The 24,279-nt window shown below is 34.1% G+C and overlaps 1 protein-coding gene across 1 annotated transcript in view; it reads left to right on the top strand.

Moving 5' to 3' along the window:
- The window catches only part of DNAH5 (dynein axonemal heavy chain 5), a 121,215-nt gene that overhangs the window by 29,730 nt on the left and 67,206 nt on the right, over nt 1–24,279 (top strand). Inside the window, exons 17-38 of the mRNA XM_048939792.1 lie at nt 990–1,161; nt 2,431–2,576; nt 3,670–3,829; nt 4,309–4,551; nt 5,369–5,559; nt 5,644–5,743; nt 6,935–7,071; nt 7,698–7,899; nt 9,190–9,425; nt 11,538–11,756; nt 12,451–12,513; nt 13,041–13,279; nt 13,942–14,182; nt 14,673–14,872; nt 15,424–15,577; nt 16,230–16,393; nt 17,036–17,192; nt 17,866–18,078; nt 18,771–18,995; nt 20,184–20,356; nt 21,379–21,557; nt 22,419–22,606. Of these exons, the coding sequence (XP_048795749.1) occupies nt 990–1,161; nt 2,431–2,576; nt 3,670–3,829; nt 4,309–4,551; nt 5,369–5,559; nt 5,644–5,743; nt 6,935–7,071; nt 7,698–7,899; nt 9,190–9,425; nt 11,538–11,756; nt 12,451–12,513; nt 13,041–13,279; nt 13,942–14,182; nt 14,673–14,872; nt 15,424–15,577; nt 16,230–16,393; nt 17,036–17,192; nt 17,866–18,078; nt 18,771–18,995; nt 20,184–20,356; nt 21,379–21,557; nt 22,419–22,606 (4,002 nt within the window). The remainder of the gene's footprint in view (nt 1–989; nt 1,162–2,430; nt 2,577–3,669; nt 3,830–4,308; nt 4,552–5,368; nt 5,560–5,643; nt 5,744–6,934; nt 7,072–7,697; nt 7,900–9,189; nt 9,426–11,537; nt 11,757–12,450; nt 12,514–13,040; nt 13,280–13,941; nt 14,183–14,672; nt 14,873–15,423; nt 15,578–16,229; nt 16,394–17,035; nt 17,193–17,865; nt 18,079–18,770; nt 18,996–20,183; nt 20,357–21,378; nt 21,558–22,418; nt 22,607–24,279) is intronic.

Here is a 24,279-nt window from a genome sequence, read left to right as displayed (position 1 = left end):
TTCTTTTCTTTCTTAAGACATTTTTAAAATGAATTTCCAGGCTTTGCATGTTCTGTGAAGTTGCTTAAAAGTTGCACAGGTTTAGGAAAGTACTGCAGAATTTGGGAAAGAGGTGAAGAGGGGGAGGGAAAGGAACTTACAAGATGCCTCACTCCATTGCTAGCTTTCTAAATGATAATCAGTTTATCTCTCATCCAACAATGGAGTCAATTATCGTTGACTCCAAGTCAAACAATACACTTGGTTTTAAGAGAATAGTTAGCAGATGGCGTGCTTTAAAAAAGTTCAAAAGATCCGGCAGACATCGTGTAACAACGTAGTTCCTGCATCAGTGTTAGACATAAATGTCTGTAGAGGAGATTAAAATAGAGCAGCTAAAGCTTCCTCTTCTCTCATTCTATAATTCTTTTGGGTCATTTTGTCTCCCTGTGAACAGACAAAGTTCTAGATGAGTGAAGACAAAGATTCAAAGATAAAGCATGTCTGGAAAAATAGAGTTTCAAAGGGCTACTTGATTCTGAAATGAGATAAAAGTGTCATGTTACATCATAAAGCTATTACAAGGGTATTTTCTTCCAAAATGTGAAAATAGATCAGTGGGTTAAAGAGGCCTTTAAAACTAAACACCATATTGAAGCTCTTTTAAGACAGCTCTAATAAAACCGCTGAAAAGTTAACTTAGATGACTTTTTCCTTGGGATTTTTTTTCTCTGGCAACGTCCACTTAGGGAGTAAGATATTTACAAAAAAATCCTTCTTTATATCAGAAAAGGTGAATTTCCCTATGAATTAGTAATTCCACTATTGTAAAAAGCAGCAAACCTTGAACTTGTGCCAAAAATAATGGAAAAAATCCGAAGAATTTTATTATTTCTCACTAATTTCAGTAATGTGGAATAATTTTATGTCTTAAGTCACGATGAATGTATGTATTTGAAGAGGTTTAGAACACTGTGTATTAAAATGCTTTAATCCTCTGTTTGTTTCAGATGATGCTAGCAGAGTATAAAAGAATTAAACTAAAAATAAAACACCCTGTTGAACAATTGATGATCCCTTGGTTAGCAAATATAGATGATGCTATCCAGCCAGGTCTGATGTTACTGACCTGGACATCATTGAATATTGAGAAATATATTGATACAATTTTTAGCAAGCTAGGTAAGTCATTTGCCTCTTTCAGTAATTTCTGCTTGTTTCTGTACAAATGCAAATTTCATTATTAAGCCTACTGCCATTTATATGATTTTTGCTTAATTGTAATTAGAATATTCACCTGTCTCCTTTACTTCATGTAAACTCTGCTTCTAAAAAAAAATCTTTATTTTTTTATTTTCTGACATCTGTTTGAAATTTTTTACTAATGTGAATGAGATGGCAGTAGGGTTTAACCAAGCATAAGGTAGGATGCAGAAGTTCCTGTATATTCTTACATCAGAGAAAGATACCTCTTTTTTTTTTAATAATATCAAGGTTTCAGACTTTTTGTAGTCTATCCTTGTGTTTCTTCAATAAAAATTCTCAAGAAATAATATCTTCCCTGAGTTGGCACTGTTACTGCTCAATAGCTTTTCCTATTACATTTTCTTTTTTTTAAATGAGTCTCTTTAACACTGATGTTGTTTCCCCAAAAGATGTGCATGCTTTAGAAAACAGATGAGCTTTTATTCTGTTAGTAAGATTGCACTGATATGTATTGTTTCTGAAGCTGCTAAATTCCTTTTGCTTAATCTCTATTATTACATCAACTTAGATTGTTTTTTAAAATGATGTAGGTCATAGCGGAAGTTTTCTTTAGTTGAAATGGCAAATTAAAATGCATTTCAGATGCTAGCCTGACATTACACTCAATTTAATTTTGAAAAACATAAGTCGTTTGAGTCTGGAAGAGGCACCTTGCTGTTATTTCAATTTCAGCATTGAAAGCGAATTGGTATAAAACTGAAAATTCTAGTTATTGGTGTCCTTTAACTATTATTTGGTTTCTAACATTTTTTGAAGGATGGTCATTTTATTTATCAAAAATTTCTGTTGCTATTGGGTTCTCTAAGTGGTAATTTATTCACGCTATAGGAGTAGTATTCCTGGAATGCCTCAGTTGAGTTTTGATGTCTTTATTTTTTTCCGTTTGTGTTTGAAATGCATATATTTCAAGTTAATCTTATATATTTGTGTGCAATTTTTGCCTACTGTCTTTTAGAATATGTACAGAATATACTAGATGAGCATATATTGTGCAAAACACTAGTTGTGAGTCCACTGGTGAACCTTGCCATGTAAGTTTAGGTGTTTGAAATAAAATGGATAAGATGTAAAATTAATATGAAATTGAATATGTTATCTTGTTTGAGTATGAATTTAATCAGGGCTCTGCAAAACTGTTATTTCAAACTTTTAAGCTTGTTTTGAATCTTCTCTTTGCCTCAAAAGCTGAACTGGAGTTATTGCTTGATAGAGTGAATGACTTGATTGAATTTCGTATTGATGCTGTCCTTCAAGAAATGAGTAGTGTGCCGCTCTGTAAATTGCCAGAAGATGAACCACTGAGCTGTGAGGAATTTCTCCAAAAGACTAAGGTTATAGATAAGATTTTCGTAAAGAAGTGTTTAATATTTCAAATTAACATATTTTCCTTTTCTAAATGAGATATAATAATTGCAGCATTGGTGGGAAAATGGATAAAGGACATCTGCAGTTGTTTTTTTCACTGGAACATTAAATAGGAACAAAAATACAAAATGCTATGATATCTGAGCTGAGGCATTCTTTCCTCACTTTATTAATGTCAAGCCAACTTCTGCATGATATTTCTTCTATGCTTTAATACCTCTCAAGTTCTTTTCTTTTGTGATAGTATTTTTTTGGTCATTTTTGCTTGTTAGTGCCCTTACATAACAGAATTGCCTGTCTGATGCTTGAGAATAACTCCATAATAAGTGCACTTGGTTTCCTGGGAGAGTAAATACTATGGAAATGATTGTGTACTGAATATCTTTCAAAATCTGAAGCTGTCTTGAGTTTGTATATGCAAAATATGCTCAGAAGTACCAGAGTGAAAGTATTCTGGGAAATGCCACTTCATTTGCACCATCAAAAAAAATATTTCTGAATTTTGTTAAATCTCACTTTTTTTTTCCCTTCACACAGTTAATAATTTTTGTGCTTATTCCATTCATGAATTCAACCTTGGATGGATTTTATCTCCTATCTGAGTGTAAAAGGAAAATACAGTTGGCTAATACTCCCTGTGGCACAGCCAAATATTGCAAAATAGAAATGATCAAATGAAAGGTTAATGTCTCCCATGCCTACCTTGGAAAAATAAGAAAATTAAGCAGTACTTGCTTTTGAGAGCCCTTTAACACAGTTACGTATTGTAAACATTAATTCATAATAGCAACTCTGGATTAGTTGTGTGATTTAGGAGACAAGTCACAGCAATTTTATAATACGTTTATGATGTTTTATTTGGGACAACAAAAAATCAACAACTAAATAGAAATAGGAAATAAAAATCAGAACAGATTTTAAAATAATGTTGTACACTGATTGTGTTTTTCACAAATGTGAAGCCTTGAAATTTGTGCTAATAAAGGATGCTATGATTGTGAAGGAGAAATAAAAACCAGGAACCATAAGAATATATGTTTGTTTTGATCTGATAAATAGGAGCTCTGTATGAAAGGTTCCCAGACTTTACATTTTAAAAGCTCACTGGTGGAAGAAGCGGCTAATGAGCTGATTAACATGTTACTGGACACAGAGGTACAGGTCAAAAAAGATGAGAAGTCAGTTGTTTCCACTGGTGAAAGAAGGGGAAAAAGCACAGGTAAGATTGTACTGCTCCTCTGTGCTTATTCTTGTGCGTGGTCGATATTGTTGGGAATGTAGAGGGGGGAATGCTGTATCTCAGCTGGCTGTAGTATCCATCAATATATGATGTCTAAAGACTTCTGCTTTATGGATCATCTAATGATGGATCACCTAACAATCATCTGCGAAATAGGACAGTGTTGTCAGTCTAACTTTCATGTTCAAATATTGATAAATTGGAAACAGCTACTTACAGGCCTTGATTAAGTGCTGGACTTCCTAGAGAAAGCAAGAAAGATTGTTACTCCAGTTTGAACTGAGTAGAGAAGGTAGTTAGAAATAAAAGGACCAGCACATATAGGTACAGATGACAAATGAGTATTATTTGCACTTCTGTAAGACTTACCTATGTTTCACACACCTATGGAAGTGCTGCTTTATTGTGTCTTCAGTTCTCCTACATAGATTTAACTAACTTGATTTATGATGTTTTAGCAACAGAGGAGGAAAGAAGATCAAAAAGCCTGACTTCCTCCAACAATTCAATTGAGATATGGGCTGGACTCTCTCCGTCGGCAAAGAAAAAGAGACAAGATACAGAAATATTAGAGGAAGAAGCCAATGAACTACTTTCTTACTTCAATGGTTGTAATGTTGATGCCCTTCTGAAACTCACTCGAAATACTCTGGAGAACATACGGAAGCGTGTCCATGCGTCTTCCGTGATCAGCCTCCCAGGTAGCCATATTGCAGTACTTTGCCTGCTTATTTAGCCTATGGAAAGATATATGTAAATGTAGTATTGAAGAACTATATCATAAAAAGAGCCAGATAAGTAAGAGAAGGGAAGACAAGCCTAAGCGAGCTGTCTTGTTAAATCACAGTTGATAACACAGTATTTCTCCAGAGGATATTTTTTTCCCCTGTAAACACAGAAAAGTATCATTTTGATAAAGTTTCTTTTAGGACAGACCCTATGTTCTGGAACTGGTTAGTATATTTGGAGCTGGACTTGACATTTAAGTTTACCTGTTTGACCTTGACTTTTACATAAAACTATAAAAAAAAAGACAAGAGAGTGTTTTGTCTTTCTCTTACTAACTGTTTTCAGATCTTTCTATAGATTATGATGATGTACTCTTTTGAAGTATTTTTTTGTTACTTATAAGAAATAAAAATAAGGGCATTTGGTTTTGGTCTCTATGGAACATAAACCAAACAATATGAAGAGTGGAGTTTTCTTGCCCAATTTAATATGCTGTCTGTGAGTACAGGCCAGGTAACAAGGTTTTCTGTTGAATTGAGCTTAGCTGCAGAGAACAAGTTAACAAGGAGTTTCATGAACAAAAATAAGACGGCACTTAGTTTTTGCTTGTGCTACTATGGACTTAACCAATACATCTTGTAAACTACTCATGACTTTTTCTTTAAGAAATTACACTCATTACTCAATATTGTGCTGTAGGAAATGGTTTATATAATCATAAACCCTAGATGGAGGTCTTGAAATAAATGTGAACAACTTTTTTTGTTGCTGTTATTTTCTTTCATTTAGAAAATCACGATGCCTCTAAGAAGAAAACAAGTGCTCATCCTATCATTAAGACTAGCATTAACCTGTCTATCCCTAATATTGTCATGAAACCTTCTTTGGATGAGGTACAGCAAACGCTTAACAAAGCTGTAGACAGTATTGTGAAAGTAATGAAAGGAGTTGGGCAGTGGAGTAAGGAGAGAATATCCAAGGTTTGTCTTTATAACTGTCCTTAATACAAAATTAAGGTTTAAAAACTACTGCAAATGGAAAACGAACTTTTATTTCTTCCACAGAAAGAACTATTAGAGAGAAAATTAGCTATGTTGCAGTGTGAGAGTGGAGACAGTGATTCTGAAGATGGAATGAAAGAGATTGGAATGAAAAACATGCATGGTAATGATAAGCTCTGATATCGCTCAATTTGAGTTTTAGGTAAATGTGATTTATACAGTATGTGTAAAAGGATTTAGACCTAAAATACATCAAAAGCAAGGGAATAAAGACTTCACAGATTTTAATCCACCTTGGAGAAGAACTAGGATGCAACAATGCCAGAGCTTTTCCTACGTATAGCAATTAAGGTGGCATGAAGATATTTTCTTGTGGGAATTTGAGTAAGGAGATTTTGTTGTAAAATTCAGAGTTGTCCTGCTTTGGATTCTACTTGGAGTGTGTGGGAAACTGTTAGTTTGCCAGCTTTGGCGGCACAGCAGAAATTTTGAGTGAATTTGGAAAACAATTGTAGTCACTGCCATTGCACAAAATCTTTTGTGATTTCCCAGTGTGGTTTGTGACTTGGCATCTCAAGATGATCTTTAAAATTGTGTTAACATTCTTTTAACATTTTTTTAACATAATTAAGTTATCAAAGACATTCAGTTAAGCAAATTTATGATACTTTTGTCTTAGGTTTCTGTTTTTTTTTTCCTATCTGATTTTTTAGAATCAAACCAAATTAATTTTTCTACTTTGTACTTCAGGTAATTGAAAAGTATATAGAATGTTTTTAGGGTAACATCCTCTAGTATATCTAAGAAGTAGGTAAGTAATCTTTGAACTGCATGAGGAATTAAATTAGTTTTTCAAAACCAAGATTTTCTCTTGCTTGAGATGCAATATGAATTTCTGAAAACTTCAATCCTGTGGGTATTTCCTAGCTAAAGGACATTCTGCTTATCTTTTATTATATATCTGTTATTCTTTTATTTTCAGGCCTAACCCTTTCAAAATAATCTGCTAGGATTTAATGTTAATTTCTATTTAAAATGATCAATTAACCAGAGTGTTTAGACAAAAATGAGTTAGTTTTGTTAGAAAAATGTTTTGGGTGGAAAAGAGGAAGATTACACTTGAAAAATTAGGGAGGAACTTGTTTCAAATTTCACAAAGAGCCTGGATGAAGCAAATTTACCAACAGTGGAAAAGTTTGTGAATGTGTGGTAAATACATTGGCCTCCTAGATTTCTAGTTGTCTTTTCGATTAGTAAACACAATTTTAAAATATATGCTTATTGAAAAAGTCTTTATTTTTGCTGGTAGCAATTTGTACTAAACCTGCTTTTGTATTTGACTTTGCCTTTGGAGATGGGGCGTCAGATACAGCATCTCTCAGTTTGTCTGAATCAGTGCAGAGCAAGAACTACTTCAAGAGTGTTTCAAATAACAAAGAAATTATTAAACTGGTATCTTTACTCACCACTGCTATTAATTCTACAAAAAAGGTAAGACAATAGGGATGATAATTTAAGTTACTGTCTAAAGCATATAAATGTACCGATTTTAATATCTTTGGGGGAAAAAGGATAGGCATTGAAAGCCCTGGTTAAGCGTATGAATGAGAAAGTGTAGAGTGGTGGATGGCAGATGTGTTGCAAATTTACAGTTCTGCTTTGAAAGTAATGTTGGGTAACGTGTTCTCAGTGTTCAAAGATGCATGAGATTTTGCATATTATTTAATGTTTAAGTCTGTCTGAAAACATATCTACAATTACTAAAACACCATGAAATATATCTTAACTGTAGTTGGGTCTGCATATTTAATATAGAAATGGTAGTAATTGCACGAATGTGTTAAATACAGTTTTATTCATATAGAAGTTGTTAGTGACTGAAGAATCACTTTACTGTAAAATACTTTAACTGATTAGACAAACTGACTGTGGCTAGCAAACAGTGCTAAGGATTATGATTGCTGATGAGCCTACTTTAGCATAAGTTTACCAGCAGCCTTCTGTTTTACTAGGATGAGGTAAACCTGCTCCTCTTATGAATGAATGCTTAATACACTAAGAAATTATGTGTGATGTGTGGTTTGCTAATCTTTTTGTGAACTTGTAATGTGTTTCAGGAAGTTCTTACAGCTATGGAGAGTTTTAGTTGTTACCACCATATATGGCAGAGAGACAAGGAGAAGACCATTGAAAAATTCATGATGGGAAACCCATTACTCTCTGAATTGGAATCTCAAATTCTACTTGTCAAAGACTTGGAGATGAAAGTCAGTTCTGAGCCTGAATACATCTGTGTGGGAGCTATTGCACTGTACACTGGTAAAGTTCAACTTTCCACTTCTTTCTAGAGTATTATACTTTCTGGGAGGAGAAATGATGTTTAGTTGTGGATGAGTGAGCTAGGTTAAAGATATGAAGCAGAAATGTGGAGTGGCTGTATTGTTTGGATGTAAATGCATACAAAAATACATTAAGCAGGGTATTGCAAGGATCATTTGATGTTTCTTCCCCTACCTGGACATTTCTGTTCACTTATGGAGTGGATAGTAGAGTTTATTCATTCTTATGTCATTGGCTTCAATAAGTATATATATTTTGAGAGTTGTCTATTTAATACAGTTAATTAAGCGATGCATACATGTTGTTACTGATTCCCTTTTTGCTGTGGAAGCCCAGCATCTTTACTTTTCTCTAGCTCAGTTTCCATATCACATAAGCATTTCATATTGCTATAACGGATACGACAGGAACTATGATGGAATGTAAGAAATATATGCAGCTGATTTACAGTGAATGACAAATCTGAGAGAGCAAAATGGCTTCTTCATTAGGAGGAAGTATCAAACAAATGTCTTTTGTTACATGTAAAACTTGGCTATTAAAACTCGATGGAGATAGGGTGAGTCTGATATTTTATAGATTGAAAATACCATCAGGTATAAGAGATAAGCATGGAAAGAGATACTGTGTAAAAAGGAGGAAGCACTAGTGAAATATGCACAGTGAATGAACATCTAGCTGTAACAGAGTTGAATTTATATCCAGCTAAAATGTTATGTAGTGCTTAGGAACTCAGCAAGATTTCAAGTTTCTCTACATTTTGGTCCTTGGTTCCACTGATGCAATGGAATCTTTAAAAAAGTATCCATTTGGTGGATATAACGGTTTCATTAAATATCAGCTTCAGCTTCTATAGTCAGACTTTTTGATTCTACCCTGCATTCGCCCCTGATTTTTTTAAAGTTTATTTTTGAAAAGTTTTAGACATTGATAAGACTATTAATGAATTTATTAGTAGTTTTTGGGACAAAAATGTATGTAATGCTATATCAACAAAATGAGAGAAATGTGGAGTCCAGCTTCCTACTGGAAAGATGATGTATTTTGAGAAGGTTATGAGGAAAACAATCCTGAATTGCAGGTAATCCTATAAATTACTCAAAGGTGTCAAAATAATTTCATCTTCTGTTTGCATGGAAAATTAGACTGAAAAAAAAAAAGCAAAAACAGAACAAGGAGTGAAAAGAATACATGTTGAAATAAGATTAAAAGTACATCTTAAAAAATATCTAAAATATTGAAATAACTATAAATGTTCACTGTTTTCAGCTGATCTGAAACTAGCACTGAGAGCAGAAATCAAAGACTGGATGAGTGTTTTGGGTCATCATTGCAATAAGAAGTACAGAACAGAGATGGAAACAATTTTCACTTTTATAGAGGAAACTGACAGGAAGTTAAATCGTCGCATTGAGGATCTGGATGACATAAGAACAGCCATGTCTGCACTAAAAGACATCAGAGAATTACAGATTTCCATAGACTCTCAAGTTGGACCCATTGAGGTAGTTAAAAAGAATGTTGCATTTCTGGGTAATGTTTCTGCACAGTATTTGTTTTCTGCGTTGGTACTTAGCGCACATTGAAAACATGATTTCAGGTGCGTTAATGCTGGGTTGCAGACTTGCTATTTCTGTAGAATATTGTAGTTTGGCAAAATGCAGGATTAACTAGATATTCAGAGGAAATTTTTTTGCCAAGACACGTGATAGTTCCTGGTTACTCATATTTATATTGTTTGTGTTGATTATTATTATTATTATTTTTAATTAAAGTAGATCAACACAAAATTCTGCTTTGGAAATGCAAAACTGACATCTTGCTCCCAGACAAATTTCTCACAGCTGTTTCTTCACCTGATTTTCTCTGACCTGAGGAAATTTATGAAATGTTCTATGTGCAAAGAATTAAAAATCAGCTTAGAGCCCTTCTGTATTTCATTACAAAGAAGTAGTGAATCACTCAGCCTTGTGAAGGTCTCCATAGTTCCATGAAGGAGCAAAGTAGGGGACTAGTAGGTAAAAGGAGAAGCACATCCACAGCTAGAACTATCAATGGAATTGTTAATGGAATCTCTTGGGAGCTGACGTTTTAGAAGTTCTGAGAACTGTCGTGGTTTGCTCTTACCATGAGCCTAGGCAATGAGCTTTGGTAGTCAAGGATTCCTAAACTTCCAATTCTGCAGACAGCTTCTTGGATTCTGTAGGCACAAGAAGTCATGGGTCAGATTTTTGGAACAGTTTAACCATTTTCCGCACAGAGGTGGGCAGATAGTTCTGATTTCATGTTGATAATTTGTTTGCAAGTTGATCAAACTGAAAAATGTAAACATATTAAACATAAACATATAAAGAAATAATTCTTTTCAGAAAAAAATTCAAATGAAACTGCTAGCCCACAAAATTCAATTGCTGAACTAATTCATAATAAGTGAAGGGAACATTAAATAAATTTATAGTAATGAGAATTACTTTTACTGGGTCTTGTAATGCCAGGACAAGGAGCAATGGTTTTGAACTGAAAGAGACATTTGGATTGGGAATAAGGAAAAAATCTTCAGTGATGACAATGGTGAGACATTGGAACAGGTTGTCTGTAGAATTTCTGGATGCTCCATCATTTGATGTGGTTTGGACAGGGCTTTGATCAACCTGACTTAGAGAGAAATGTCTGTGCCTATGGCAGGGGGTTGGAACTAGATGATTTTTAATGCACCAATCCAACTCAAACCATTCTGTGATTCTGTGTTTCTATGAATGAAGAACAGTTTTAATGTTTGAATCTGTTGCTACATATTACTTTTTTGTAACTTTTGAAATGATTTATTGATGCTTTGTTGTTGAAAACAAAAAGTGAGGCTTCAGTATCCATATGGACAGATGCTTGTTTTCTTTGCTAATTTGCAGGCCTCTGGTTAGTTGTTTTCTCATGGCTTACATCATGTAATAAATATCCAGATTGGGTCATGATGTACAATGGAAGACATGGATCTGAATAATATTCCTATTAAAATAAAACTAAAACCTGTAAAATTGAGAAGTACTTTAACTGGAAATTGTTTTTGGGGAGATGTAGGACACTGGAGCAAAGATAAAAAAGCAAAATAATAGAATCACAAAATCATTAAGGTTGGAAAAGACCTCTAAGATTATCTAGTTAACCATCCACCTACCACCAATATTACCCTCTAAACTGTGTTCCTTAGTACCACATCCACACATTTCCTGAACACCTCCAGGCACACCCTGGGCAGCCTGTTCCTATGCCTGACCACTCTTTTGAAGAAATTTTTCCTAATATCCATCCTGAACCTCCCATGATGCAACTTGAGGCTATTCCCTCTTGTCCTATTGCTAGTTACTTGGGAGAAGAAGCCAGCCTTCACAGAGTCTGTGGGAAGGTTAGAAGTGAAGGAGAGGTAGGTATTTTTTTTCTTTTTATATTTCTTCAAGTTGGGTATTGTCTTGCCAGATTGTGCCAATACTATAATAAAAAGAACAAATTTTCTTTCTAGCAAATATTTTTCTGTACTCTTAAGTATTTAAAATGTTAGCACTTAAATGTGTACAATTAGCATCTGCAACTGTTTTGTTTATCTTGATCCAACCTTCTGACAGGAATCCTATGCTATATTAAACAAGTATGATCTCCTTGTGACTAAGGAAGAGTCAGAGAAGGTGGATACTTTGCACTATACTTGGGAAAAGCTGCTGCTCCGAGCAAATGAAGTGCAGAATGAGCTCATTGCTTTGCAGCCAAAGTTCAGAGGAGAGCTTATTAGCTCTCTGAAGACTTTTACTGAAGACTGTGCACAGTTCTATTCAGATTATGAACAGGTAAGAGTTTGCGATATTGGATTAGAGGAGCTTTTGAAGAGCAGTGGAAGCTTGGAAAGATTGTGGAGTTGACTAAATAGCATGATGATTCTCTACTATCTGAAAACTATGCTTATTCTTGTTAATGTGGTAGCTGAGTTTCAATGCAGGACAAGATTATGTTATTTTTTGTGTGTGACTGAAATTTATGCTGGTAATCAGCTCTGAAAGGTTGGAGACATATAAAGTTCCTAATACATAGCTTGTTACCATGTGCAAATATAAAAGTTGGAATTTAAGAGAAATTAAATTAGAATGTAAGAAGAGATTTCTGGCAGGGAATGTTAATACAAGTGACTTCAACTCTTATGTTCCTTCTCAGCAGAATATGTCAAGCCAAACCAGTCTTTTAACTAATATTTATTCTTGAAAAAGGAGCTACTACTGCCTATCTTTTCTGGTACTGTCTACCTTTTCCAGTATTAATAAAACTTCTATATTAAAAGAAAGCAAATTGCTTTTATTTAATGAAAATAAAATGGTTGTTTTAGTAATTCTGTCATCTGTCAGATCAGTTGTTACCTGATGTAAGTATGAGGTCTTGCAACACCAAAAATGTTTGCATTTCAAATCAGCATTGTTGTTTAATTTGATGTCCTTCCCTCTCCCCCTCCTCTAAACTCGCTCTAATTTCATATATATCCATTCTTTTCAGAGTGGGCCGCTAGTGGTTGGTTTAGAGCCTCAGGAAGCCAGTGACAGGCTTACCATGTTTCAGGTACTATTAATTCTAAGATTTTTCTTACTGCTTAATGCAAATAAACTAACAACTGAAGGCTCTGAGAATGAACTGGGAATTAGTTGAACTAATTTTTGTTGGTACATAGGGTTACTGATCGGTCAAAACTATTTTAGTGTAATGAAAGCTAAGGTAACATTTTTTCCATGCATTTTCAAGCTGATTAAAACTATGTTTTTAAGACCTGAGTAACAGTAACTACATACAGATGTCCGGAGCTGAGCCTATTCTCAAATTAAGTGTATTTGGTTATAAGCTGTTCTTGTGTTTATTATTGTGTCTTTTTCACATCTGCATTTTTGCCCATTTCTGTTTGTTCTTCTTCCCTTAAAACAAAATACTGTCTGGTTCTCCTGTTCAAATATTTATTTATACTGGGCTAATTTATGTTCCTGTAATGATGACTTCTAGTTGTTCTCCTTTTTCCACAATGCACCTCTAAGCATAATGCCAGATTTTGAATATTTAGTTACTTAAATACATTTCATTTCTCTCTCTCTCTTTAGAATCGATTTGATAATCTCTTTCGGAAATACATTACTTACACTGATGGAGAAGATCTTTTTGGTTTGCCTGCTACACAATATCCTCAGCTACTTGAAATAAAGAAGCAACTGAATCTGTTACAGAAACTCTATAGTCTATATAATAGTGTTCTTGACACAGTCAGTGGGTACTATGATATTCTTTGGTCAGAATTGGATGTTGGAAAAATTAGTGGTGAACTTACGGAATTTCAGAACAGGTGAGAAACTGGTTCTGTGAAAAGATGGCTAAATTTTTTTTTTTACTTCTTAAATGTAATAGCACTATTAATTTTAATTGAAAAAATATATTCATTACTAATTTCCTAAATTAAGGAAGCTAGAATATGCTCTAAATAATGAGGATTATTTGATTATTGCTTGTTAGAGAGCTTTGGATATATATTTTTTCTTCTCTTCATTTGAACATACGTTAAAGTTTATGCAGTTTATTCTGTTCATAAAGGAAATTTACCTTGTTTCTTTTAACATTATTAATCATGAGAGGTAGAGATTTACCTGAGATGCCTGAAGTAGCTAGAATATATTTGCTACAAAACTAGAGGAACAGAGTTTTTGCAAGAGACTAGAGCAGTCCTTATCATGAACCTCACCAAAAGATGAAATCAAGATATAAAATGATTCAATTGTATTTGGTGGTTCACTTGGACCTTCAATAGAATTATGCAATACACTCCTTAGATCGAGCCTGTGAGTATTCAGTTATTGGTCAGCAAAATAATTTGGTAGCAGATTTAGTTACATACAAAATCCTCAAAATACAGGGAACCTGATAAGTCATCTACTGTTAAAACAGTATGATGGTTAAGTGGGAAGTGGGATATCTGAATATATGTGAAAAAGCTTGGATTTTTTAATGTAGATGTCATAAGCTTCCTCGTGGTGTAAAGGAGTGGCCGGCCTTTTTTGGCCTAAAGAAGACTATTGAAGACCTCTGTGAATGTTGCCCGTTGCTGGAACGCATGTCAAGTAAGGCAATGATGCCTCGGCACTGGAAGCAGATAACAGAACTCACTGAACACAACTTTGTTGTAGAAGGTGAAACACTGAGACTGAAGAATTTTATGGAGGCTCCTCTACTCAAATATAAGGAGGAAATAGAGGTATTTAGAAGGAAGAGAAATGGATGCATGAAACTAAACAGTGTGCTCAGAAAGATATCTGAGTAGCACTATTAAGAGGGAAAACACTGCAAAGAAAGAGCATAGAAATATGCAGTCAGTAAAGTTTTCTGTGTAAAATAATGACGCATATTGTAGTGTAAACCCTGTATAAAACATGTAGTGTGGCTCACAGTTAATTCATTAATGAGGATGGTTTACAATATTAGAGGTATGAAAATAATCATTATATCATTCTAGTAACTACACTAACTTTACCATATTGTGAATTGATACATGGATTATTAGCTATGGTGTTCTCATGTCTTTAGATCTTCCCACTTAGAATCATAGAATGGCTTGGGTTGGAAGGGGTCTCCACTTAAATAGTTGCTCTTCAGCCTAACTAGGGTTAAAGGAAATAACAGTTGGATTCGGATGCCAAAGAACTGAATAGTTTATAACTTGTTTTGACATTCTTTTTATTTAAAAGGATATCTGCATAAGTGCTGTGAAGGAAAGAGACATTGAACAGAAGTTAAAACAAGTGATAGCTGAATGGGACAACAGAACATTTGTCTTTGCAAACTTTAAAACCCGTGGGGAACTTCTTTTAAGAGGAGACAGCATATCAGAAACAATTGCTACCATGGAGGACAGCTTGATGATTCTTGGCTCTCTCATGAGTAACAGGTAACAAGAAGAGCAGAGTCTACTTGTATGTGTGAGTTATAAATACAAGCAAGAGGCTTTATTTCACAAAGGGGAAGGAAAGTAAACATCTAGATAAAAACTAAAAGCTTTCTTGTTCTTGAGCTGTTCATGGGCTACTTCTCATTGTCGATATTCCTGCATTAAAATATTTTTAAATGATTATTCAGATTTCCTCACTAATTAGTTGAACAGTTTCCATGGATGCAAGAGTAGAGACAGACATAAAAGGGAGCACTGTCCTGTTGTGGCAGGGGTCCTGTTGGGATTACAGGCATTGCTATTTTGCCCCAGTGAGGCCACCTCCTCTTTTACAAAGATTTTTTTCTGAGGGTACTGAAAATCCCTATTAAAATGATCTACATATTACCTAGTGCAGAAAGTCAAAGCCCCTTGATAAAACAAGGAACACAGATCCTGACAAAAATAAAAATGGCAAGAATATTCCTCCTTGTCATGTTTGAGGACTGTGCTGGCTTCTAAGAGACTTGTTTCCTTCTTAAATTAAAACAAGTTGCTTTTATTTATTTTAGATACAACACGCCCTTCAAGACACAGATTCAGAAATGGGTGCACTATCTTTCCAACACGACAGATATCATTGAGAACTGGATAACTGTGCAGAACCTGTGGATTTATTTAGAAGCTGTTTTTGTTGGTGGTGACATAGCAAAGCAGCTTCCAAAGGTTTTCAGATCTGCATTTTTTCAGTTTGAGCTTCTGTATCTTAAGAATAAAATGTAACTATGATGTCATAATGAATGAAGTAACTTATGCTTCACTGTCTTAATGGTTAGCAAAATTAGACTTAGTAAGACATTAGGTAACAAATTCCTACCAAAATATTGCCTTAGAAAGAATAATAAAAGGTCCTCAGGTTGATCTCTTTATTTCTAGACTGTTAAATTATTAACCAGTACTTGTGTAAGTGTTGTGCCTAGTACTAGTATTAGGTTAATCTAGTAATATTTGTCACTAGCCCAGTACTACTTGCAGTTTTGCTAGGAATCTTAAACTTTTCTACATTGCTTTTTGAATTAAAATTAATGTAGTTTTTAGAAAAAGTCTTCAAATTTGGAGCGTGCATTCTCCAGAATAAGACATTTTCTATGTTTTTCTCTAAGAATGTTTGAAAGCGGATATCAGGTTTGTCAGTGAAGTATAAAATAAATTCTATTATGCAAGCAGATTTGTTTTTCTAAGCTGAAAAATCTTTGGGACTGGACTCTTGTGATTACTTGTGAGAGGATTACTGGTGCCAATTCTTCCAGAAGGTTCATTTTTCCTTTTCTTTTTTTTTTTCCTTCCTCCATTTCTTCATCTCTCTATATTTAAACAGGAAGCAAAGCGTTTCTCTAACATTGATAAATCCTGGGTAAGGATCATGACTAGAGCTCATGAAGCACCTAATGTTGTTCAGTGCTGCATTGGAGATGAAATCATGGGACAGTTACTACCACATTTACTAGAACAGCTTGAAATCTGTCAGAAATCACTCACAGGGTAAGATTACTACAATAGCAGTCTCAAGGGAATGTTTGTAAATTGTGTAACTAGCAAAAGATCAAGTCCCATGGACTTCATAAAGATCCTGTTTTTATTTCACTATGAATTCAGTTGAACTGAGTAAACAAGGTAGCAGGCTGATGCAAGTCTTCCAAAGATACTGCCAGTACCTTACTGCTAAGTATTTGATTAGTGACTAAGCTGTCACTGTCTTTCTCTGATGACATCAAAGCTGTGTCTGGTTTCAATCCAGCAGGCACAGTCTAAGTTTGAATATCTTTCCAGATCCTTCACAGGTCTAGGAGAAATTCAGAATAAGACAACTAAGCAGCAAGTAACTGACCTAAATTAAAAACACTAGCTTCATAATAATTTCTTTTCATTTTAGTAGTGTTTACATTATAGAAAGCAGCAAAGGTTTCAGTGAAATTATTTCTGGTACTAAAAGAGTAGTCTTCAAGCAGGTGCTTAAAATGGAGGTATGATGGATAAGAATTGCTATTGCTACCACAAATTAAAAAAATAAAAGCAATAATGCATAGTGAGAAATACCACATTTAAAAAGAAAAAGATGTATAAAATAACCTAATTCATTTTCTGTCTACTCCTTCTCCTCCTAACAAATATTTTTAAATGCAGGTACCTGGAGAAGAAGCGCCTCCTATTTCCACGATTCTTCTTTGTATCAGATCCTGCCCTATTAGAAATTCTTGGCCAGGCATCAGATTCTCACACTATACAAGCACATCTGCTGAATGTCTTTGACAACATTAAAACTGTTAAGTTCCATGAAAGGGTGTGTACTCCCCAAACCTTGAAGTTGCATTCTTTCAGATTGTTAAACAATGCATGATATCTGTTAAATAGCAAGCTGAATTGTCTTCTGTGGCTTAATATAGGCTAGAATCAGAAGCTCACCAGAGAGGATGTTTTATAAGCATATTTGTATGCTTAGATTGCCTGGAAAAATGTTGTTTGAAGAACAATTTTCTTACGCTGTATGAAAAGAATAGATTGCAGTACAGGTTTTATTTTCCTGTGTATATACGTATTTCCTTAGACATTTGCTACCTCCCCATGCATGAAATTCTTTTGGTTGTCCATGTTCCTTAACTTCCATGTTTCCATTGTTTTTTATTTTAAGTCTGCATCTTTTGTTAGGATATGCACTAATAGGGAGAGGTTTCCTTCTCTTCTTACTGGAAAATGAGTGTCTTCATTGAAATGAAGTGAAATTTGAGTGTTAGCAGTGTACTGAGGTTTGTCTCCTTTAGATGGCAATGTTTTGTTTAAAGCCTTTATTCATACTTAAAGCAATAGTTTTATTGTGTTCACATTTTGCTTAATAGATTGGTATAATTTTGTATGTATCTAAATAAATTTAATGAAATGCTAGCATGAAAACCAGTTGTAATAGACGTAATAATCAGTCTATTAATCACAAATTGTTTTTTTCTTGCTTTTATTAGATATATGATCGTATATTGTCAATTAGTTCGCGAGAGGGTGAGACTGTTGAGCTGAGTAGACCTGTAATGGCTGAAGGTAATGTGGAAGTTTGGCTCAATTCTCTGTTGAAGGAGTCTCAGCTATCACTGCACCATGTTATTCGCCAGGCAGCTATGCATATCCAGGAAACTAGTTTCCAACTGATTGAATTTCTTTCTACCTACCCAGCCCAGGTAAAATCACTGTTATATCAATGAAAAATTGCTCATATATAGATTTGTACATTGGTGGGATTTTCTTCTCTTTGAAATTAAGATTGCAGCTGGATTCGAAACTGACATATAAATTAATCAGTGCAATCTTTTGAATTCCAATTTAGATATCTGAAAACAAAAGATTAAAACTTATGCTGAAGCTCCTGATTAAAAAAAAAAAAGGCTGAATACAGTAAATTAATGCAATAGAGCTAATGCTACTTCTTTTCACACTTAATAACTACTAAGGGACAAGTGGTAGGATTGTATGTTTGTTTATAAATTCAGGAAAAGCTTCTTCACTTGTGATCAGGAACGTGATTAGAGAAGGAATTAAAAGTTACTGAATTACTAAAGAAATATTTTAAATTGAAACATTAATTGTTCTGATAACCTATTGGCTATTATACATTATGATGTAAATTATATTGAACAGTTGTATTACCGTTGCTTGATAGGCTGTGTCTCTGAGTCTGAACTGCAGGCTTGTATAGATGTTTATAAATGGAGTTGGAACTTTTAAATGCGTGGATTCTGTGACTTCTAAAAGGAAGCATAGAAAAATAATTTTATACAAATAGAACGATTTCTTCTTATTACTATCTGTGTCTGTGAATGTTCATTTAAGAGGAAAGTGAAAAGATGAAGCATACCATTTTATATTTCCTAAGGTTGGGTTGTTGGGAATCCAAATGATTTGGACAAGAGACTCAGAAGAAGCTTTGACTAATGCCAGGTATGATAAAAAAATTATGCGAAAGACAAACCAGTTTTTCCTGGATCTTCTAAACACATTGATAGATATGACAACAAAAGACCTTAACCCAGTCGAACGAATTAAATATGAGACATTGATCACTATTCACGTGCATCAGAGGGACATCTTCGATGGTCTGGTAAGCACTGAAAAATGTACTGGGTTATGAGGTGGTAGCCATGTAAAACAGTATGAAATGTCAAGTAGACAGCACAGCTGTGACAAATGAATGCCTGCCTGTTAAGCCAAATAATTTCTGTAAGGACTGTAATGATGTTGTGACTTGAGTCTTACAGAAATGTTGGAGTTTATTCAATCTGTGTCACAGCTTCTCTATAGGAAATTTTGTGTTGTGGTCTGCCCCAGCAATAGAAGAATTTTATGATGTTCTGTCTTGGCCAATCTAAGTTAGATGCTGCTGTTGTGTGGTCAGTTAAAAAAATTTCTTGTATACTGTGTTGAAAGTAATCATCCTTTATGTGGGCTACATTGTGATTCTGAAGGAATAAACAGAATAGGTAGTGTTATAATAACAGAAGAAGGCTTGAAGTTGGTTGAAGCTGCTGTCGTCTCTGTTCTAGTTTCAATAGAATATCTTATTACTTAGGGATTTATTTATTCACTTCACACCTTTTCATGCTGCCACAGGATACTAAAATTAGGAAAATGAAGGCATTTACTCCTTAAACATTCAAAATCTAGACTGGCATGCCTTTTCTCTATAGGAAGCTCTGGATTTGACTGAAATTATGTTGTCTGAGGAAGGGATTACTGATTTTTTTTACCCACTGCTGATAGGTAGGTGCCAAAATAGGACCAGTTGTTTCGACTTCAAATCATCTTAACAGCGATCTTATGAAAAGTATCATTTTTAGTTACTTTACAGTTGGTCAATTTTGAACACCTTCCAGCTCTGTTGAATTTCTTGACTAATGTCTTCACAGTATCACATTGTCTTGAAATACCATTTTCTTCCATTTTGCGTACAGAATGACTTTTGTGTTTTTACATAAAGCAGCAAGTCATATTATATTTCCTCAGATGTAAAAATAAAATGATAGAGTTGAAGATTGATTGTGTGAGTTGAACTGTAGATTTTGTACTTTGCTATTTCCTTTGCTTTAGTGTAGTTTCAGAGACAGCAGTAACACTTCAAGAATGTTTGTGGTAATAATCAAAGTAAGGTCTCCACAATTCTTGTGTTACTAGGATATACTTTGCCTTCCAATGTGCTTGTAGTGCTACCTTTACAGTACTACTTAGATAACACAAATGCAAGAGTAAATGTTGCACCAGTCTTGTCTTTTTCCTCTTTTTCTTTTTTAAGGTTTGCATGCATATTAAGAGTCCTACAGACTTTGAGTGGCTGAAACAGTGTAGATTTTATTTTAATGAAGATGATGATAAAATGATGATTAATATCACTGATGTGGGTTTCACATACCAGAATGAATTCTTGGGCTGTACTGACAGGCTTGTCATCACACCTCTTACAGACAGGTGACAAAGACTGATTTTATTCCTTTTTTCTTTGACTCCAAATCTGGTCTTTTACATGAGCGACTCAGTCATACTTTCTGGATGCAAAATGGATCTCTGCAGAGTTTATCCATCACAGTCTTACTGAAGCCAATAAATTTGCATTAATATTTTTGTTTCTGTGTGGTATAATAAGGAATATTTCTGTTTATATGTATAATAAGATTTATTTCTGCCACAAGCTTATGTTTCCCATGCATATGATGCATGAGACTATGATCCTCATGTAACTAATAAAACTGTGTGTCAGATACATCCGACAGATACAATATGCAGATAGAGGACAAAGGTGTGTGTTTACAAGCAAGCTAATGGTAATAGCTAAGTAAGAATAAACAGGGAAATTAATTTCATTCAGCTGCAGTATATTGCAGGTTTTTGATCTAGAAGGATATAGCAGTAATTGCAAGACTATTAAAGGAAAGATCCACTCATCTAACTAATAACACAAAGTGATTATAAATAAACAGTAACAAAATAAGAGATTTGAAGAAAATATTTTTAAACAACATAGCAAATTCTAGAGCTTCTATTTATATATAATTGATAGAACATGTTTTATTACATCACATAGGTTTTGTTTGTGAAAATGAGATGCATTGTATGATCAAATTTTAAAGATGGATAGCAAAACAAAAATAGCTCTCTTTCATTATTGTACTCCACAGTATAACATAGTTAAGAGCTGCATCAGCTTGAGTAACCTAGGAACTAAGCTATCCAAATGGATTATGGAGATTTTCTGTAATTTTTTCTTTCATTCTGCATATTCCACTTTATATTTGAGGAGACTAATCGTAATACTACTCACATCATGGTTTTTCTTCTGATTGATTTAAATCATATTCACATGCATTTTTGCACTTCCTCATCTCCATCAACAAAGCCTTCCTCATATGACACACTTGAGTAAGAGCCTCTGGCACTGCACAGAAAACCATATGTTTCAGTCCTTTAGGTAATAATTGCTTGTTTCCTTCTAGATGTTACATCACTCTGGCTCAAGCTTTAGGCATGAATATGGGTGGAGCACCTGTGGGGCCTGCAGGAACTGGAAAAACTGAAACCATCAAAGATATGGGACGGTGCCTTGGTAAATATGTAGTTGTCTTCAACTGTTCAGATCAGATGGATTTCCGAGGACTTGGGAGGATCTTCAAAGGTAAGATGTGGACTATATGAGTTACAAATGCTCACAGAATGGCTTTATAAATCAAGATCAATATGTAATCAGCAGTTAATTCTCTGCCTTTTAATAACTGCAAGTAATGAATACCTTGTTAATGTAAAATACCATTGCAACACTCCAAGAAATAGAAAAGTCTGAAAAGATTAGACAGCTTATGAAAGGATATATAAATATCTTTAAAATAATCAAGGAGGACTATCAATACAAAAAGAAAAAGCTGTGTACTAATAGAATGTGTTGGTTTCTGATTTCAATTTTTTTTTCTCCTTACAAATGTCAAAGTTCTTGTCATTTGAAAGAAATGAATGAGTAGCAGTATATATGTTTAAATCAAGTGTTGGCATACCTTACTGATGGTAGATAGATACAAGAAGGCACCAAAAGGTGATATCCATCAGTGGTTGCAGATGACATGTTAGAGATCATGTGGAGGTCCTTTACTGTTTTCTTGTTGCAACTCCTGATTATACCTGAGGAAGAATGGAACATTGGCACAGAATGACCCTCAGCTTTTTTTCTGAATGAAACTGACTTTGCTGTTTATTTTAATCTGAAAAATAAGCTATTAATATCCTGTCATATTTTCAAAGATTTATTACAGGGATTTTCTTTGGGTAGAGAGGAACAGGAAAACCTTGAAGATACTGATAGAAGAAGCAGAGATCTAATCATGTTGTGTCCAAGAAGGGCTTATAGATTTTTGAAAATTTGTATATTCTTGCTTTTCCTTTCCCCAATGTCTCAACAGAATTTTTTTTTTCCTGAGCAGAGGAGCTCAGGAAAAAAGGATTACCAACATGCTGGACAAATACTTAGTTGCTCTTTTCTTTGAAGGTCTTGCTCAATCTGGCTCCTGGGGTTGCTTTGATGAATTCAATCGTATTGATTTACCAGTACTATCAGTAGCTGCACAGCAAATTGCAATTGTGTTGACATGCAAGAAAGAGCATAAGAAAAGCTTTGTTTTTACTGATGGAGATAATGTGGAAATGAACCCGGAATTTGGCATCTTTCTTACTATGGTATGTATTCAGTAGGTTTGTAAACACCAGTGATAATTGTATGATTGTCTCTAAACTGGTATGTTACCTGCACTTTCTAACTCAGTCAGCTCTTTGTACTCAGTGACAATTTGAGGAGTAAGTATTACAACAAAGACAGTTTACTCAGTCTTCTCACTGACATCAAACATCTTCAGTTAAGAAATTGATTTGCTACAGTAGCCATTCTTATAAAGACAAGTTATCTAAGTGTCCCATAACTTCTGAATGCTACATTTGTGTTCCCGAAATATGTATTTTATTACAAATGTAGAAAAATGACCGTAGAGATTTAGTTGGACATAACCAGTCAAAACAGGACTTGTAAGACATGTGAAATCTAGATTTGGAGTGTTTGGGTATAACATCTTTCATACCTTGTGGATATAAAGTGACTAAAATGCTGTAGGGATATGATGGTCAATCTGCCTGATAATTCACTTTTTCCATGTAATTTAAAGCTTGAAAGTGACTTTTGTTTAATCTAAGTGTGTCTAACCCATAGCCCACTGGCTGCCTCCTGCGGCCCTGGACAACCAGTAATGTGACCACGCAAGATTGTAAACTTCTTCTGTGATATTTTTCATGACTTTGACAAATAAAACACAGTGGTTAGCAATAATAATATTTCAATAACATCTACACCTGTGCAGACACGTGTTTTTTGTTGTTAAGCAGATATGTAAGTTTTTTTATTTAATTATTAAACTTGGGTTTCTGTCATTTCTTAATGTAATTTAATAAGTTAACACATTCACTGTGGAAGAAACATCCAGAGCACTCTTACATCTTCAAAAGCTCAGAGGAAGTATAAAATATGATTTTAAATAGTTTTGCAACGTGTATTGGATTAACGTTTTTGCAAATTGTCATCAAATCTGTGAATTTCATGAAGTCCAAGGGGTTAAATCACTGCCTATTTCAGGAGATCCTTAAAAGTTTGGAAGCTGATCATGGAGACATCCTTTACTTTTCTGAAGTAAGGTGGCTAAGTAAAGGTAAAAGAAAAGAAAAAAAAAAAAAAAAAAGATTTTGTGATTTGCAAAATGAAGTCAAGTCATTTATGGAATCAAAAGGAAAATTTATCCCAGAACATGAAAATCGAAGACTGTCCTTTGTACAGTAGAAAATATGCAGCTGTGCTTTCTGTTTTGGTAAACAAATCTGGAAAAAAAAAAAAATCATCAATTTTTTGGTATATTTGCAACTCCAGTTTCAGTTAACATAAATACATTACCTTCAAATTTTCAAATGAAATGTATAAAGTTGCAATCAGACATTCAACTCAAAGAAAAATTTGATCGTGTCTCTTTACCAGACTTTTGTAAGGCCTCTCTTACCAGAGAAAAATACCCCTCACTTCAATCATATCTTATTCATGTAATCACTTTTTGGCAGCACATCCATTTATGAACTGTTTTCAAAGATGAAGCACAAAAATAAATGTTAGATCAGAAATCTCTGATGAGAACCTTGAGAATTTACTGATAATTGCAACCACTTCCATCAAACCAGACACTGATGCGTTAGTTTTGCAAAAACAAGGTCAAGTATTCCACTAGTTTTATATTTTTTCTTTCCTTCTTTTAAAATAAAATGTTTTTGTAAAAATATAAAAAATGAAATAAGTTTCATTATTTATATACATTAACTTT

Source organism: Lagopus muta, chromosome 3 (assembly GCF_023343835.1).
Source record: "Lagopus muta isolate bLagMut1 chromosome 3, bLagMut1 primary, whole genome shotgun sequence".
Taxonomy (NCBI): Eukaryota; Metazoa; Chordata; class Aves; order Galliformes; family Phasianidae; genus Lagopus; species Lagopus muta.
Note: the sequence above shows the minus strand (reverse complement) of the source record. Positions and strands in the feature narration are given on the sequence as shown.